The sequence below is a fragment of the Balaenoptera physalus genome (genome assembly GCF_965194825.1).
Source record: "Balaenoptera physalus genome assembly, chromosome: 16".
In the NCBI taxonomy this organism is placed as follows: domain Eukaryota; kingdom Metazoa; phylum Chordata; class Mammalia; order Artiodactyla; family Balaenopteridae; genus Balaenoptera; species Balaenoptera physalus.
The window spans coordinates 12,297,001-12,316,059 of NC_138898.1; the positions used below are offsets into that span (position 1 = coordinate 12,297,001).

Here is a 19,059-nt window from a genome sequence, read left to right on the forward strand (position 1 = left end):
GTGTACTTGTTGGACTGACTTTTAGCTTTTATTGGTCCAGTGGAATCAATAAAATTGATCGTGCTTGAGAACTTATATAGCTAGATGAAATAATGTCTTCTACCATTAAAAAATAATAATAATCAGAAGGAAATTACATGTTTTCTAAAAATTAAGACCAACAATCAGATGGAAATATGGACAAAAAATATGAATAGATAGTTCGCAGAAATGAAAATGGCCCTTTAAATGGAAAGATGGGGGGGGAGATAAATTGGAAGACTGGCAATGACATATACACACTACTATATATAACATAGATAACTAATAAGGAACTCCTGTATAGCACAGGGAACTCTACTCAATACTCTGTAATGGCTTATATGGGAAAAGAATCTAAAGGATGGATATATGTATAACTGATTCACTCTGCTGTACACCTGAAATTTAACACAACATTGTAAATCAACTATACTCCAATAAAAACTAAGAATACATAAATAAACGGCAAGATAAGCTTTCAAACTCTAAGAAAAATACAATGTAAAACTACAATAAGATACCATTTCACATCTTTGAGTTTGGCAAAATGGCAAAATTCCAACATCTTTGGGGAAATAGGCGCTATCTTTTTTTTAAAAAATGCAACATGATACAACCCCTGTGGAGATTTGGCAAGATCTGGCAAAATTACATATAAGTTTACCCTCTAATCTAGTAACGTCACTTCTAGGAATCTATCTCGAAGTTATAATGGCAAAACACTATGTGACACATACAAAGCTATTGTTTCAAATAATGAGCATTATTTAAAATAGTGAAAGTTAGAAAACACCCAGAACATCTACCTCTTGGGGGACTGGTTGAGTAAACCACAGGAGAGCCACCCAGAGTACTATGCTATTTAAATTTTAAAAAAAGAGGGAACTGTGTAAATACTACCATGGAATGACATCCAGGATTTACTAAGTGAAAAAAAGCAAGGTGTCAGAATTCCCTGGTGGTCCAGTGGTTAGGACTCCAAGTTTTCACTGCCATGGGCCTGGGTTCAATCCCTAGTCAGGGAACTAAGATCCTGTAAACCACATGGTACGGCCCAAAAAGAAAAAAAACCAAAGTGAAAAATAGCGTGTTTAGCATACTCTCTTCTGTGTAGGAGGAGGGGAAATACATAAATATATCTAGGACAATATTAGGTTATATTTTCAAAATTAACCAATGGAAACATAAACCAAAACTTGGTAAAAAATGGTTACTTTTAGGAAGAGAGAAGGAACAGGGAGGAAAGCTAGACCTTTCTGAATGTACCATGCCTGACTTTGGAGGTATGTAAAGTAACCTTTCTCATGTCCCCCCCGAATAAAACAAAACCCCACAAACAGATGAATCTAATTATTTATCAAGTTAATGGCAAAAATGCACAAAGAATAATTTCAAGTTGCTTTAAACATAGTATTTCTTGACTATACATGCCTAATAGGATAATATACGAAGGATATAAAAAACACAAAGAAATCAAACAGCATTCAGCACTATTACTTTAATAATAATATTGGTATTATTTATTTTCTGGCTCCCTCCTATGAAAAAGCCTAAAACCAATTTCCCTACCACCTAGATTATGATCGCTAAATAAAATTTCCCACCTTCAAGTGTGGCTAGTTCAGCTCTGGGGCAGGAAATGTACAAGATGAACATGGAATATTCTGTCATATATGAAAGAAGGGAAGCTGTTAAAGGCTACTAAGTGTATGTCAAGAGGACACAGGAACCTACATAATGGGGCTCCTACTGGCCAAAGAAGGAACAACTAGAGAGTCAAAAAATCCCTCATTTGTCCTCTGGAGGCTGGTAAGGCACTTAAACTCATTACTCTGAACTGACACAGGGGAAAAACACACAAACATCTATCCTGTTTTTCCCATTCAAGTTGGTAATTAAATAATCTATGAGGCAGTGGTGTTGGTTGTACAAAATAATAAACATACTAAAAACCACACAAGTATACACTTAAAAATGGTGACTATTATATTAGGTTACCTATATCTCAATTAAAAAATGTGTCAATGATCACATGAGACAGAATCAACCGTAAGCAACTTGTAGACCTTGTTTGGATCCCAAATTTTAATGAAATCACTGTAAAACAGTATTTTTGAGAAACTGAGGAAAATTAATCATGGTCTGGCATCCTAATTTTTTATTTTTTTGAATTTTATTTTTTTATACAGCAGGTTCTTATTAGTTATCTATTTTATACATATTAGTGTATATATGTCAATCTCAATCTCCCAGTTCATCCCACCCACCCCACCCTTGCTTTCCCCCCTTGGTGTCCATACATTTGTTCTCTACATCTGTGTCTCTATTTCTGCCCTGCAAACCGGTTCATCTGTACCATTTTTCTAGATTCCACATTTATGCGTTAATATACAATATTTGTTTTTCTCTTTCTGACTTACTTCACTCTATATGACAGTCTCTACTGGCATCCTAAGTTCAAGGAGTTATTGTTAATTTTGTTAGATGTGGATATCGAATATGATTGCACAGTAGAAGGAAAGAGAAGCCAGTATACAATACAACTCTTAAGAGATTAAGTGGCATATAACATATAAATGAAAAGCTACTTACTTGATTCCTAAAAATCATAACGTATTTGATACCATCAGCTTTAAGAACAGGAAATTCATTCACTATAAAAAAAAATTAAAAAGTCACAGTTATTTTAGTGCTAAGGACTGTTAACTCCCAAATCAGTTGACAACATTATCAGATTTTAAAAACATGGTTCTGGTAAACAAAATGTCAAGTAATTAAAGCTTAGTTAACTATATAATGATCTACTACACAGCTATTAATACTGGTAAGTTTAAAAATAATTTTATTTTTCCCCCTTACCTTTAAATTTGATTACAAATGAACGTGTGTTACTTATGTAATTGAACAAAAATGATTTGGACCATGAAATAACAACAGTATCTTCTTCCAAAATTGAAGCTATTCTGAATCAAGAGCAAGTCTCTCTAGATGAGCTTGCACTAGTAGTGGGAAGTAAGTTAAAGGGCTAAAATATCAGCCAATTGTTAAAAGCTCCTGAAGCTGAATGATAGTAACATGGAAGTTCTTTATAATATTATCCCTACCTATTAGTGTATTTAAATTTTCCACAAAGTTTTAGAAGAATATCTCTTGATCAACATATTTTTGTAAACATATGAAAGTATCCTTAGTATTTATTAGTTTCAAGTACTTTAAATTTACTTCAATTTTTAAGAGTTCATTTTTTTTTAGTATTGGGTTGGCCAAAAAGTTCGTTCGTCCCTTAACATCTTCTGGACAAACCCAAACGAATTTTTTGGCCAACCCAATATTTTATTTTTATTTTATTTTTCGCCATGCAGCTTGTGGGATCTTAGTTCCCTGACCAGGGATTGAACCCCGGCAGTGAAGCACGGAGTCCCAACCACAGGACTGCCAGGGAATTCCCAAGAGTTCACTTTTAAAAAATTAATTAATTAATTTTGGCTGCATTGGGTCTTTGTTGCTGCGCCCGGGCTTCCTCTAATTGCGGCAAGCGGGGGCTACTCTTCGTTGAGGTGCATGGGTTTCTCACTGTGGTGGCTTCTCTTGTTGCGGAGCATGGGCTCTAGGCATGCGGGCTTCAGTAGTTGTGGCTCGTGGGCTCTAGAGCACAGGCTCAGTAGTTGTGGCGCATGGGCTTAGTTGCTCCGGGGCATATGGGACCTTCCCGGGTGAGGGCTCGAACCCGTGTCCCCTGCATTGGCAGGCAGATTCTTAACCACTGAACCACCAGGGAAGTCCCCCAAGAGTTCATTTTTTAAATGAGAAGGAAAACAAAAACCAAAGTATAACTTCTAGTGCATTATTATATGTACGCTAGAAATATACAGTGACAATTTAGTCTCACTTGTTCCTGTTTTCCTTCTACATAAGAGACATTTTCTTTATGGAAAGTTAATTTCACCTGGGCAAGATCTGGGGCAACCATTTGAGATTTTATCCAATAAAGTAACTGCAATAAGGATAGGAGCCACAGTTTTCAGTATCATGGTGCTATAGAGCCGTAACGGTACTCATTTTGTAGTTTAAAATAAAAATACAAATAAAAATTGCAGGTATAGGGACTTCCCTGGTGGTCCAGTGGCTAAGACTCCACGCTCCCAATGCAGGGGATCCAGGTTCCATCCTTGGTCAGGGAACTAGATCCCACATGCCACAACTAAAAGATCCCATGTGCTGCAACTAAGACCCGGTGCAGACAAATAAATAAATAAATGTATTTTTAAAAAATTGCAGGTATAGTGTAAGCTGTACTAAAAACATTTCACAAAACTCACCATTAGCTGCTTTTAAATCAGGGAGAATGTGATTCACAAAGAACTCAGTCAGGTTTACAAGTTCATTCGCTTGTGTAATTCCATGCTAAAAAACAAATTCATAACAGTGAAATAACATGAAAAATCTGTAATTATTTATCACACTGGAAATTTAGGCAGCTTTAGAAAACCAGGTTAAAGATGGAAATGAATACTTCAAAACACAAACTACTTACATATAAAATAAGACTATTTTAATAGATAATAAAGAAACTTCCCTAAATTAAAGAACAGCTAAATTTAAGTTTAGCACGTTTTATATACTGAGTCTCAGCTAAGGAAGCAAGTGCGGCATCTGTTGATTTTTTGGTCCATAAGAAACTTAAGTGCTTAATACATCAGTATAAAGCCATCTTTGGAGACCATATGAATTCTCATCAGAACTAACACATATCTAGCAGAGCAGGCTATATAAACAGAAATATATCACTTCTTTTTGACTTCTGTGGTACCAACAACTATGTTTTAGAAATAAAAATATACTGAAAGGATTCACCTTCTGGGTTTGGGCTTTCGATGCCAAAGACGTCACCAGGTAAATGGCTGCATCTTTGTGTTTCCAGTTGACAGATGGATTTTTTGCATATTCCTGCAGCATGGAATTAACATAACCAGAGAAGATTCCTGTCACGGGTCCCTCAAAAAACTTGCATAATCCTCGTACTAGATCACAAGCAGCCCTGCGTCTAGTATCAATATCTACAAAATCAAAGGGAAATACATTATGGGAGAAAGAAACCACCAACAACCAACTGACCAAGTTTATAAGAAAACAAATTGCCATCTGAGAGCTAACAGTAACAAAAACAATGAAAAAAAAAATTCCCCCCACAAATGTAAAATGAGAATGAAACTGAAAGATCATAGTAGTATGATAAACACTAATAAGTATATAAAAAAGAGAAGACAAGTAATGCAACATCTGAAACTTTGATATAGCTCATATAAAGAGCTGCTTTTTACCATGTACAAGTTAAAGAAGGAAAACAGTTCTCCAGTGAAAGCCAGCTGAAATGACATACTTAACAGGACTCCCTCACCTCCCCATATTTATTAGAAAGAGAGCAACTTTAAAACTGGCTTGCTAAGAGACCAACAGCTAAAAACCAAAATACACACCAGATCCTTCCAAATCTCTTCTTATATACTCCTCAGAATTATCTTCAAAGGCTTCTTCATCAGCAGCTACAAAGCAAGATGACATTTCAGATCACCTCTTGAAAGACGTGGCAAATCATTCTACCTTTACAGTTGAGTATGCAGAGGAGTATGCGGAACTGCCATGTTTTACAGCAAAGTGTTCTTTCCCAACAAATGAGTACTTCATATACTCTTAATCATTACTTAGAGCAGCAAACGTTACCCTGAAAGATTAGGTAATAAGTAATTCATACAGCTGTGAGATAGGCTCACTTGTTCTAATGTGAACATCCACAGAACTGGACTTCATCACCAACCTTCAAAAGTGTTGGAGACCAATCTAGGGATGCCAACTCGTTATTCTGCCAGATAAGGACATTAAACAAACAACCTAACAACTACCATCACCATTATTTCATAAACAGTCATTTCACCACCAAAACAAGTAGGACAGACAGTATCAGATTAAAGATCTGTCCTTTACATATAGTTTTATGAAAAAAGAAAAGGAAATAAAACCCCACATTACACTGTCTTTTATTTCCTCATTTTGTTCCTGACTTAATGATCTAATGACTGCTCTTCCCAACTGTCAGAAAGACATTTTGTACAAATACAGACTCTTAGGACTATTTTAACCTTAAGCACAAACTAGGTGGGCTTCAACTCTGTATTTAAAAGTTATCAATCACTTCTTGTCAACTGTTCAAAAATAACTTCTGCCTTGGTGAAATACTAAATCCAACAAAACTTGCACTGAATATGTTACAAAAAGCAACACAGAGAAGACTTCTTAAATTCTTAAATTTATACTAACATACTCTTTTAAAAAACAAGCTTTTAATTAATCTCCTGAAAAAGCTTTACACTTTGCCACAATTACCTCTAAATTCCATGTTAGGCACAATAACCTTTTCACAGATACTTGTCAGCGTGTTCTGGTCCTCAAATAGATTCTTATAGTGAGGTCTCTCACAAACTGAAGCCAGAAACTGAATTGCATTACTTACCAACTGGAATAAAACACAAAAATAAGCATATTTTTAAGAGCAAACTGAACCATTTATTTCATGGGGGGGGAGGGGAATGTCTTAATTATTTGTCTCCACCATCACCTTACCAAGTCATATTTAACCTCTTGACCTGTTGTAACTAGTAAATTCCAGATGGCTGTGACAAAACGAGGCAGGTACCGCTGAAACTCTTCATCATATTTTTGTGCATAGAGTGCAGCATTATCACAAATCTGGGATTTTAAGAGCTCCAATAAGCCTGCTTCCTCTTCATCCTCACATAAGAGAAAACGGAAAACTCAAACATACAACTTCAACGCTATCATAAACACGGAGAGTAGCTGTAATTCCTGAACTCTTTAAAAATTTTACATCAAAGCCAAGCGCTGTGAACTACATCTATGCCACTGTAAATTTATTCACCTGATCTATCAAATAAATACAAGATGAAATGCTTCTTATTAATCAATGAGAGCAGTTCTCAAAAGTTTTCAAGTTAAATAAACCCTTTTCAGGACTTCCCTGGTGGTCCAGTGGGTAAGACTCCGCGCTCCCAATGCAGGGGGCCTGGGTTTGATCCCCGGTTGGGGAACTAGATCCCGCGTGCATGCTGCAACCAAGAAGTCCATGTGCCTCAACTAAGACCTGGCACTGCATGCATGCATGCATAAATATTTTAAATAAATAAAGCTTTTTCTCCTGGTTGCTGAATTATAAAATATTTACATACTGAATTGAAAATAATATATTCCTACAAAAACCTGAGTAATAAAAATCGTATCACATTTTCCTTTGTAACATAGTCTTGCTATCTCCCAAAAGGTTCTCATTTCAAATATATTAAAATATGTTCTCTTCCCAATAAGCTAAAGCTATAACATTCTCACAAATAATATTCTGGTTATAAAATGTTGAACAACCTAAAGCAGGGGTTAACCTGCTGCCTAATTTCTGAAGTAAAGTTTTATTAAAACCCAGCCACACACATTCTTTGTTTTCATTTATACAATTTATCGTATTGCCTATGGCTGCTTTCAACTACAACTGCAGAGTTGAGTATATAGCCCACAAAGCCAAAAATATTTACTACCCAGACCTTTATAGGAAAAGTTTGCCAACCCCACCTGAGACCATGACAGGGACCGGCATAACGATGCTTACTGCATATAACCGCGACCCACAAACACTTTTGAGCTACATTATGTGCCAAAGAACTCAAACTGAGAAGAGATAAAAGAGCAGCTCCTCAAGGCGTGAATATAAGGGATGCCACACAGCGAGACGACACATTTAAATGGGCAAACAATTCCCTTAAGAATCCTATGTGAAAAACTTCCTTTAGACTTAAGTGTAACGACAAGCTTTGTTTTCTGAGGGAGTGGTTTCTTCCTAGTGGACTGAAGGAATTACTTTATTGGAACTCTATTTTTTTTTGGTTGCTCTTGTTGCGTATAAATCTCAGAGACAAAATTTGCTGTACACCCACAGTAATGATTCTCCCCCTGCATGCCACCCAAACAGATCGGCATCACCAACTGTAATTTTTATCTGGTGTTGAAGTATTCTTAATGTTTTACTTTTTACGTTTTTTGTTTTTTGAGAAAGAGGTAAATCATAAATATATTAATAAACAAGCAAATGAATAACACAGAGTAAGTGCTACATGTTGAAAGTACATATTACAAAACTCAGATCAGAAACTTTTACACATTACAAACGTTCATGTCCCCTCTTTCCCACACTGTAGAGGACTTTTTCAAAGGAGGCTATTATTACAGAGGTTTAAGTTTTCTTAGTATCTTCAATGACAAATGATTTTCTATTTCATAAAATGTTCACAATGTGAATACTGTTGAGGCCTTACTTTCAATAATGTAATAAAGTAGCCTTATCTATGAATTGTGACTTAAGTCAGGACTCCAAGAAGGGTAATTCTGCACATTACAATTATACTCCCTCCAATGTTCTCAGAGGGCACTCAAATAATTTTTTTAACATCAAAAAAAATTGAGATATAATTGACATTTAACAGTATATTTCAAATAATTCTTAATTTAAAAAAAAAGCCTACTTGGGAAATATTTTAAATAATACTTACATCAGTTTGTAGAAGCTTATTATCTAATGTCAAGAGGGTATGAAAATTGTTCATCCAAGTTTCCATATTATCTTCAAAAAATTCAGGGAGATCCTAAAGAATAAATGGTGACTTGAGACTTCTGGTTGAAGTAATTATTATATTTTAATAAGTTTTCCCCACCACACCAAATGTTTTCCACATGCCTATAGACTCAAGCCCATGTTTCTCAGCTGAGTCAACAGATACCTATTTTGACAAGAATTCTCTGCTCCAACTAGGTCTGGCAGATGAGTAAACCATTCTGACTCTGTCTCGGTAAGTTTTCAACCACAAATGATGCCACCTGCTCCTGTCCCAATATAAATCTACTTATTCCTTTAAGCTCCAGCTAAGACTGAAAACTTTCCTTATAAAACTCAGTGCTTACCAATATATTCCTTTTCCTTTCTGAACTACTGCATTTACTGTAAGATGACCACCAAGTCAGGCTTACTGTCTTATACAGTTACTGATTTCCTGTGGCACAATACTGCCCTCTTAATGAGGGATAATCCCCCAAGGGTAAAGATTATGCCTCCTTCCTAGTCAGGCTTCTGTGACTAACAAGTTATTAATCACCTCATTCTACCTGACTTCTAGGAAGTAGAATTCAAAAGAAGGTATACAAAAACCCAGTGGTATCCTTTAAGAATTTCTCAAATTGCTGTCTAGCTGAACACTGAAGGTATGACATTTTGGGCTGTTCATCTCCTCTTCATTCTACCTATTCCTTTTGAGGAATGCTCTCCCTACCACTGTGAGTACAGTCACGTTGGGAGGATTAAGTCCAAGTACCTGGCTCTGGCTAGAGGCAACGAAAAGGCTACATCCTTTCTCTTGCATCTCAGTATAGGAGTCTGTACCAGTAAGACTCCCTTCTCATTCCTGGACCCCTGAATCTTAAAGTAATGACTCAAAAACAGAAAGAGTGCCTGGAGGCCACCACCTCAGTAGCAACTGGGTGACCAGGCATTTTCTGCTATAAGATTGTGGCTGTGTTTCCTCTCAAATGCCACCGGTTCTTACACCTTGTCTCCCAGATATGCTTCCATTGAAAGCTATAAGCTTTGCTTCCATGACCTGGCTATTGTAAATAGTGCTGCAGTGAACATTGGGGTGCATGTGCCTTTATGAATTATGGTTTTCTCTGGGTATATGCCCAGTAGTGGGATTGCTGGATCATATGGTAATTCTATTTTTAGTTTTTTAAGGAACCTCCATACTGTTCTCCATAGTGGCTGTATCAATTTACATTCCCACCAACAGTGCAAGAGGGTTCCCTTTTCTCCACACCCTCTCCAGCATTTGTTTTTTTTTTTTTTTTTTATTTTTAATTTATTTTTTATTTTTGGCTGTGTTGGGTCTTCGTCTCTGTGTGAGGGCTTTCTCTAGTTGCGGCAAGCGGGGGCCACTCTTCATCGAAGTGCGCGGGCCTCTCACTATCATGGCCTCTCTTGTTGCAGAGCACAGGCTCCAGACACGCAGGCTCAGTAGTTGTGGCTCACGGGCCTAGTTGCTCCGCAGCATGTGGGATCTTCCCAGACCAGGGCTCGAACCCGTGTTCCCTGCATTAGCAGGAAGATTCTCAACCACTGTGCCACCAGGGAAGCCCCAGCACTTGTTTGTAGATTTTCTGATGATGCCCATTCTAACTGGTGTGAGGTGATACCTCATTGTAGTTTTGATGTGCATTTCTCTAATAATTAGTGATGTTGAGCAGCTTTTCATGTGCTTCTTGGCCATCTGTATGTCTTCTTTGGAGAAATGTCTATTTAGGTCTTCTGCCCATTTTTGGATTGGGTTGTTTGTTTCTTTAATATTGAGCTGCATGAGTTGTATATATATTTTGGAGATTAATCCTTTGTCCGATGATTCGTTTGCGAATATTTTTCTCCCATTCTGAGGGTTGTCTTTTAGTCTTGTTTATGGTTTCCTTTGCTGTGCAAAAGCTTTGAAGTTTCATTAGGTCCCATTTGTTTATTTGTGTTTTTATTTCCATTACTCTAGGAGGTGGGTCAAAAAAGACCTTGCTGTGATTTATGTCAAAAAGTGTTCTTCCTGTGTTTTCCTCTAAGAGTTTTATAGTGTCCAGTCTTACATTTAGGTCTCGAATCCATTTTGAGTTTATTTTTGTGTATGGTGTTAGGGAGTGTTCTAATTTCATTCTTTTACATGTAGCTGTCCAGTTTTCCCAGCACCACTTACTGAAGAGACTGTCTTTTCTCCATTGTATATCTTTGCCACCTTTGTCATAGATTAGTTGACCATAGGTGCATGGGTTTATTTCTGGGCTTTCTATCTTGTTCCACTGATCTATGTTTCTGTTTTTGTGCCAGTACCATATTGTCTTGATTACTGTAGCTTTGTAGTATAGTCTGAAGTCAGGGAGTCTGATTTCCCATTGACAGACGAATGGATAAAGAAGTTGTGGTATATATATACAATGGAATATTACTCAGCCATAAAAAGGAACGAAATTGAGTCATTTGTTGAGACGTGGATGGATCTAGAGACTGTCATACAGAGTGAAGTAAGTCAGAAAGAGAAAAACAAATATCATATATTAACGCACGTATGTGGAACCTAGAAAAATGGTACAGATGAACCGGTTTGCAGGGCAGAAGTTGAGACACAGATGTAGAGAACAAATGTATGGACACCAAGTGGGGAAAACCGCGGTGGGGTGGGGATGGTGGTGTGCTGAATTGGGCGATTGGGACTGACATGTATACACTGATGTGTATAAAACTGATGACTAATAAGAACCTGCAGTATAAAAAAATAAACAAAAAAACAACTAATACTAAACTTTCTTTGGGTTATTTGTATGGAAATATGTTAATATAAATGTTTCAGATATTACATGAAATTTCTAATAATCTTATGTTCTGGTATAATGTTATAAGTCATAATTCTAGTTATTACTTTAAAATGTGCATCTCAGAAATAACTAAATTTCCTTGTCAACTGCATTATTACGAACTTCCATCAAATCTTTAACCATGGTCATTTTTAAGTCTTTTATCATTTACAGACAGTTCTGGGTGTACTCTGATGCTTTTGCAAAAATGTTCCTATAAAAGGGTTTCATCTTCAAGGAATTCATGGGAAAGACTCTGACAAGTACAGGTTTCAGGTAACTGACTGTACTGCTGAACTGAATGAATAAGCATTTTCAGAACTCTAATGAAAAACTGATGAACTCATAAAAGTGCTAACAAAAGATCAAGATAAAAAAAAATTAATTACATGGGACTGAGTGAACTGGTGAGGATGATTATAATTTTTGTGACTTTCTGTTTGAAAAAAAAAAAAAAAATCCCACAAGGACTCAGAGGCAAAAAAATATACAAATCAATTTTCACTGCAAAGTAAAGGAGCTGTTACAGTGGAGGATTACTGGACTGAATGTCAACATTATGACATAGTATGAGTGTGTTTCGTATTTGGTAATTGCAATCACTGTTGCTTTTGTTGTGGTCATCCATTTACAATGCTTGGTGTCAGTTTATTTATCTCTTGTCAAAAACAAAACAAAACAAAAAGAATGGGGGGAATCAGAAAACAAGCAACTAATGTCTATTTTTTCATGGGCGGGATAAAAAAAAAAAAAAATCAATGCTAGCAAAGAAGTCTTCATCAAGTGAAAAACTTTATATTTGACATCAAAGCGTAAGAATTCAAAAGCAAGAAATAAAACGAAACTTACCTGAAAGTTTAAACTGTAGAACAGTTTTGAGATTAGGATCAGGGAAGAAAAAAGAATCCTCAGGGCAGAGGCATCATTTGCATGGGTGCTGCAGAGTTCAATAGTGGCCTTGGAAAGAAATTTAGGAAGACGGTTTTAGTGTATCGTAAACCTTAGTGAAAAAGCCTTGTACTAGGCTGAAACTATTCATACATCTTCTCCACAATTTGAGTTTTAAATAGTAGTATACAGTCATTTAGGATTTTTGAAAAAACACGTTAAAGTATATATTTTTAAGTTGTCCATCACAGCACTACTGTAAAGTCCAATATTAATATTTTGGACTAGATCCTTCTACTCTCCTCTGTGCATGTATATAATACATTACACAAAACCGTCTTTATATGCACTCATTAAATAATTCCCTGCCACCTGGCCTGTAGGTTGTTTGCAATTGTTTGTTATTCTAACTGCAATAAACAAGCTTATGTATAAAACTTTGGGCACACTTCTAGTTTTCTGAGTTTGAGATTCTAGAATTGTATTACCAGGGCAGAACAGCATGCTATGAGTAAGAGTTTTGGAAGCCAGATAGATCTGGATACAACCCAGACACTGTTACTCATAATAAGCATGACTCTGAGTAAGTTATTTTACTGAGCCCCCATCTCCTTATCTGCCTGTAACTAAGAATGATGCCTACCTCATAAAATATGAGAATAAAATGAGAAAATATACATGAAAGGTCCTCGTAATTTGTGCACACCTACAATGTAAAAGACACTCAACATATGTTGCTAACTATATCCTGGAGTTAGAAAATATGAATATTATGGTTTTCTCAATGAAATGTCATACTCCAGAAAGCTAGTACCATTTATAATCCAATGGACAGGACACTAGTGTTCATTTCACTGGACTGTGGCTAAGACATTTTTCTCCCACCCGTCCCTCCCTGCTCCTGGCTAAAACTTTTAATGTCATTAAAAAGAAATAAAAATCTTTGCTAGTCCAATAGGTGAAAAATATTGACATTTTGTCCAATTTTATTTTTAAAAATAAAAATGTACTATCAGTAAGATATCCTAGCCATGAAAAATCCTGTGCATACTCTGTAATTTAGAAAGTTGTGATTATCACACAACTTTCCTTTCTGAAAACAGGAAATGAGCAGCTTTTCTCAAGTTAGCAAAACTAGGTTTGAGGCCTGGCTCTCTTTTTATTAGCTATGTGATACCAAACCCTCCACTTTCCTTATCTGGAAAAAAAGGTTAACAATGCTTCTCTTTCGATCTTAAACGAGTTTCAGAAAGATATTTAGGAAAGTTGCTTATGTAATATAAGATGATGTACAGAATTACATCATCATCATTACATGATCATTTAATTATATAAATTAAACTCCATAAACAGTCAAATCAAAATACGGATCTATTCCTTTAGAGACACATACTCAAATACTTGAGTGAAATAATATGACGCCTGGGATTTGCTTTTAACTATTCGTACGAAATCAAAGGGACAGAACAAATTTAAAAGAAATAAAATTCTAGTAACCGTTAAACTTGTGTAGTCAATACATGGGATTTCATTCTACCAGCTTCTCTATTTTGGTGTAGATTTGAAATTTTTCAAAAGAAATGCTGCTCTAAACCATTACCTATCAAATATGCTTTCAAAGCAATCTCTTAAACAAAATTTATACAAATATTCAAGCACTTTAAAATATTAAGTAATTAAAAAATACCAGCAAGGTGTTATCACATACCTTAAATAGATTAGTCAAAGGCAAAGCAAAGGCATCCAGAACAAGTTTAATTTCAGTCCATAACTCATTTGACTTAAATTCATGGCGATATCTAGAAAATTAAGGTAAAAGAGGTAAATTTACACATTTTTGTTAACTGACTTTAGGTCTTCCAGGCTAGATTAGAGAAAAATCTATGGCTAGATAGCTTTCTGAAATAAAAAGGGAATTCAAGCAGTTTATCAAGACCAGGTATTTCACCAGTAATAGGGCAATATGAAATAAACATCCTACACTTAAGAAGAAACAAACACAATAATGAGAGGCTTATGCTCTTATTCTAGAATTATCATAAAAGAATGACATAATCACAAAAATATACACAAGCAAAAATATTTGAAAAAAGTATTTTAAAAATATGAATTTATATATCAGTACCTTTTAAATAAAGAATGTGCTGTACGAAGGACTCCATTAATAACATGGAAATCTCCACTCTGAAAGCGATTCACCATTTCTGTCAACAAGTCAGGCCATTTCTGAGGGAAATCTTCTCTGCCAATAATGCTAATGGCATCACTTAACTGTGGGGAGGAAAGAGACTAATTAGATGAAAGCTCTATAAACAAGCCCACCTAACAAGCAGGGCCTCACATACCTGCTTCTGAATTTGCTCTGGGCTGCTAAGCATCAAGTGCACTATGTTAGCTTTAATGGCTACTCGGTCGGCTTCGCAAATTTTATTTGGTTCATCTTCAACCTAAAAGCAAAACATTAATGAGCAAGTAACATAAATCCATATCCATGACTGTATGGGTTTGTAGATAAAATAGAACCATTTCTCATTTCCTGGTTTCCTAAGAAAAACAGAGGAAGGTAAGGCCTTCCTTCTACATAAATGGGTCACAGATTCCTTTAATAATCTGATGAAAACATTTTTCTGCAGAAAAATGTACCTTCCTTCCCAAATGCAAATATTTTACATACAAATTAAGGAGCTTCTCTGACTCCCTGATGCCAATTAAGAATCTCAGTTCTGTAAGTAAACTAATCAGAACATGTGGTTAAAAATCTTTATACATATATGCTACTCAGCCGATATTCATCTTCAAAAGCTTCAATCTGACCGTTACCTTAAGTCAAAGAAAGGTCTTTTCAATGAAAACTTCTTGACCATTACCAGTTTGAATGCATCCTGGACTACATCGCCGAAAGAGATTCTGGAAGTCTCACTAGTTTTACAAATCAAGACAGAGGGATAGGGCTTGCATGTCTACAAGTAGATGAATGGATTTTTAAACATTCTAAAATTCACCAAGTCATTTCTTCACCACATGTGAGAACGCTTGACTATACAAGCTTAAAAACAATATTTACTATTTTTGAATTCTTCTATGGAAAAAAGGTTCTAAATAAATATTTAACCATATTTAAAGCTGATTTTTTAGAAAAACTGACCATTTCTGTCAACTTTAATACTTTCTAAGTATCATTACTGCTATTACTAAAAACATTTCTCACTTTTTTCTTTATCCTAACCCAGAGTTACCTCAACCCCGGCATTATTGACATTTTGGGTCAGATGAATCTTTGTTGTGGGGATCTTTCTTGCGCACTGTAGGATGGTTCCCAGCACCCTCAGCTTCTACCCACTAGATGCCAGACACCCTCCCCACCCCACCCCCAGCGTGGACAACCAGAATGTCTCTAAATATCCCCAGGTTGGCAAAACTACCCCTGCCAACAGAACTACAGACCCACTGTCATAAGCTAAGGTAGGGAAAATAACCATTTCTCAATATGTAACTATACTGATCATTAAACTTGCAGCATAGTAAGATTCACCTTATGGTTGGAAAAAATTTCCATATCCCACAAAACACAGGACAAATACCTTATCAAAAACTTCAAATCTAAATTATTTCGCATTCTACACATATATATGTGTAGAATGCATATATATATATATATATATATATAAAATGTGTTTTTTTCCAGCTTTATATAATTTTTCCTTGTTCACAATAGAAATTGCTTCAATTACTCATTTAGACTGTATCTTCCCATGTAATGTCTCTTCAGTAGACAGTAAGCTAAAGTTAAATTTCAACCAAACTGGATGTTAAAACAAAGTCTCACACTCTCTAGCAACCTGGGTTATAACGCTGACTTAATCGATATGAATTTAAATAAAACAGCAACTTGGAAAAACGTCCTGTTTAACTTTTGTCAATTATTTTGCATTCTCTACATGGACAATCATATCATCTGAGAACATAGACAGTTTTATGTCTTTCCAAATGGTATATTTCCTTTTCTTACTGCATTATCAAGGACATCCCTGGCGGTCCAGTGGTTAAGACTCCATGCTTCCAATGCAGGGGGCACAGGTTCGATCCCTGGTCTAGGAACTAAGGTCCCACATGCCATGGCAAAAGAATATATATAAAATAAAAAATAAAAAAGACTTCCAACACAATGTTGAAAAGGAGTGGTAAGAGGGGACACCCTTGCTTTGTAACTGATCTTGGTGGGAAAGCTTCAAGTTTCTCACCATTAAGTATGATGTTAGTTATAGGTTTTTCACAGTCTTTACATTGCCGAGAAAATTCCTCTCTATTCCAAATTTACTGAGTTTTTACCATGAATGCGTGTTGGACTTTGACAAATGCTTTTTCTGCACCTAATGATATAATAATATGATTTATCTTTTCTTAGTCGATAGGTTTTTGAATGTTGAACCAGCCTTGCATATCTGGGATAAATCCCACTTGGTCACGGTATTTTTATACTTTTGATACATTTTTGGATTTGACTTTTTAATATTTTGTTGAGGAGGGTCCTGCTTTTATCTTTAATCTGTGCCTGAATCATTCAGGAACACTGCATATATCAATCTTATAAACATGCAGGGTCTTAAACTATGTACTCACAAAATACTTACAATTCTCCAGTTTCTTTTAATATAGTTCTTGAATGTTACTGAGGCACACACTTTGATAACATTATCCTGAGACTTCTCCAGTAATGTTAACAGCAACAGTGGGTAATTCTGATTTCCTTCTACAGATTCAAGAAACTTCTCAGCTGTAAAACAATTTCCATGTTAGAAGATTTGTTATTACAAACAAATCTTAAGACTTCATGAATATGTGAACTATGTATATCTCTGATTGAAGCATCATGGAAAGATTAGGATATTTTTTCCCTTAGGGAACCTATCACTTTTAGTGCCTCACTTCTCTTATCTATTAAATGAACTATATATGATGTTACATTAAATTTATATAATACCTCGGTTTTCAGATCACTTTACCATCCGTTAACTCACCCGATTCTCACAAACGTATAAGGTGGCCTGATCAGGTGATCACCCCATGTGCAGGACAATCTGCTTCTCAGAGAGATTAAGTGACCTTAGGGCAAAATTCATACACCTTGTCTTGTTCCAGAAGGATTACTATTAGTACTATTAGTAATGGTAGTAATATTTCCTTTATAGTACTGTGATTAAGATTAAATGAGTTAATTTATGCTAATACATATTATTATTAACCGTATGCATCTGGTGCTTTACTCATATATGTTAAGTTGTCACTACTACCCAGAGAGGTAGGTAGTATTATCCTCATTTTAAAGACAAGGCCACTCACATATATACAATGGAATATTACTCAGCCATAAAAAGAAACGAAATTGAGTTATCCGTAGTGAGGGAGATGGACCTAGAGTCTGTCATACAGGGTGAAGTAAGTCAGAAAGAGAAAAACAAATATTGTATGATAACACATATATATGGAGTCTAAAAAAAAAAAAAACAGTTCTAATGAACCTAGGGGCAGGACAGGAATAAAGACACAAACGTAGAGAATGGACGTGAGGACATGGGGAGGGGGAAGGGTAAGCTGGGACGAAGTGAGAGAGCAGCAATGACATATATACACTACCAAATGTAAAACAGATAGCTAGTGGGAAGCAGCTGCATAGCACAGGGAGATCAGCTCAGTGCTTTGCGACCACCTAGAGGGGTGGGATAAGGAGGGTGGGAGGGAGGCACAAGAGGGAGGGGATATGGGGATATATGTATATGTATAGCTGATTCACTTTGTTATACAGCAGAAACTAACACAACACTGTAAAGCAATTATACTCCAATAAAGATGTTAAAAAGAAAATAAAGACGAGGCCACTGAGGTTAAGTAAGATCACACAGCTAGAAGATTTCATCACTGAAAACGTTTTAGTCCAGTCCTTATTCTACCATACTAGCCCTCAGTTTTCTTCTTGAATTAAACATTTCTAAGATCAGCAATAAATTTATACAAAAATTTTACCCATACGTTTTAAACTCATACTACATTTAGGGATAATAAATCTCCTAGGTTTACAGATCACACCATGAAGGTTTATAGCACTTCTAATTTTTCCTGTCTTAAGCTTCATAAGGCAACATTCATTCCAAGGTTCCGATATTTATTGAAAAGGTCTGCTGTTAGCATGTATTATCTTCTACGATTTAATATGATTTAACACCTTTCTTCTTTCCGAATTTGAGTCCCAAAAGTTTAACTTCCACCCTCAAAGCCCCCCTGCTTTGTGTCTACCATGTGTTCCTTGGAAGATGAAGAATGCTGAACTGAAAAATATTTTTCAGGACGGGACACACTATGGTTCTGTATGGTTTGTGTGGTTTTACAGAAGGCTTTGGTTGCGTCAATATTTGGTTGGTCAGTATTTCATACCCAGCAACCCCTGGGAAATGCTCTGTTCTTAACTCTTCTCAGAAACATCAATTTATTCCCACATTGTATCCCTGATTCATAAGACAACAGCACCTCAACCTTACAAAGACACAATTATTAAAAATAATTTTTAGTAGACAGTCCTGGCAGAGGCTTTCTGGGAAAGTCTAAGACTAGAGCCATTAATTTCTTTTTATCCAAGAACAAATTACTTCTTTAAGCACTAACAGG

General features: G+C 35.9%; 1 protein-coding gene across 1 annotated transcript in view; it reads right to left on the bottom strand.

The window, feature by feature from the left end:
* The window catches only part of CSE1L (chromosome segregation 1 like), a 42,476-nt gene that overhangs the window by 14,012 nt on the left and 9,405 nt on the right, over positions 1-19,059 (bottom strand). Inside the window, exons 3-14 of the mRNA XM_082430787.1 lie at positions 17,031-17,173; positions 14,745-14,846; positions 14,525-14,670; positions 14,108-14,198; positions 12,361-12,468; positions 8,631-8,723; positions 6,640-6,807; positions 6,403-6,532; positions 5,499-5,564; positions 4,876-5,078; positions 4,341-4,425; positions 2,614-2,675 (exon numbers count right to left, since the gene is read on the bottom strand). Of these exons, the coding sequence (XP_082286913.1) occupies positions 2,614-2,675; positions 4,341-4,425; positions 4,876-5,078; positions 5,499-5,564; positions 6,403-6,532; positions 6,640-6,807; positions 8,631-8,723; positions 12,361-12,468; positions 14,108-14,198; positions 14,525-14,670; positions 14,745-14,846; positions 17,031-17,173 (1,397 nt within the window). The remainder of the gene's footprint in view (positions 1-2,613; positions 2,676-4,340; positions 4,426-4,875; positions 5,079-5,498; positions 5,565-6,402; positions 6,533-6,639; positions 6,808-8,630; positions 8,724-12,360; positions 12,469-14,107; positions 14,199-14,524; positions 14,671-14,744; positions 14,847-17,030; positions 17,174-19,059) is intronic.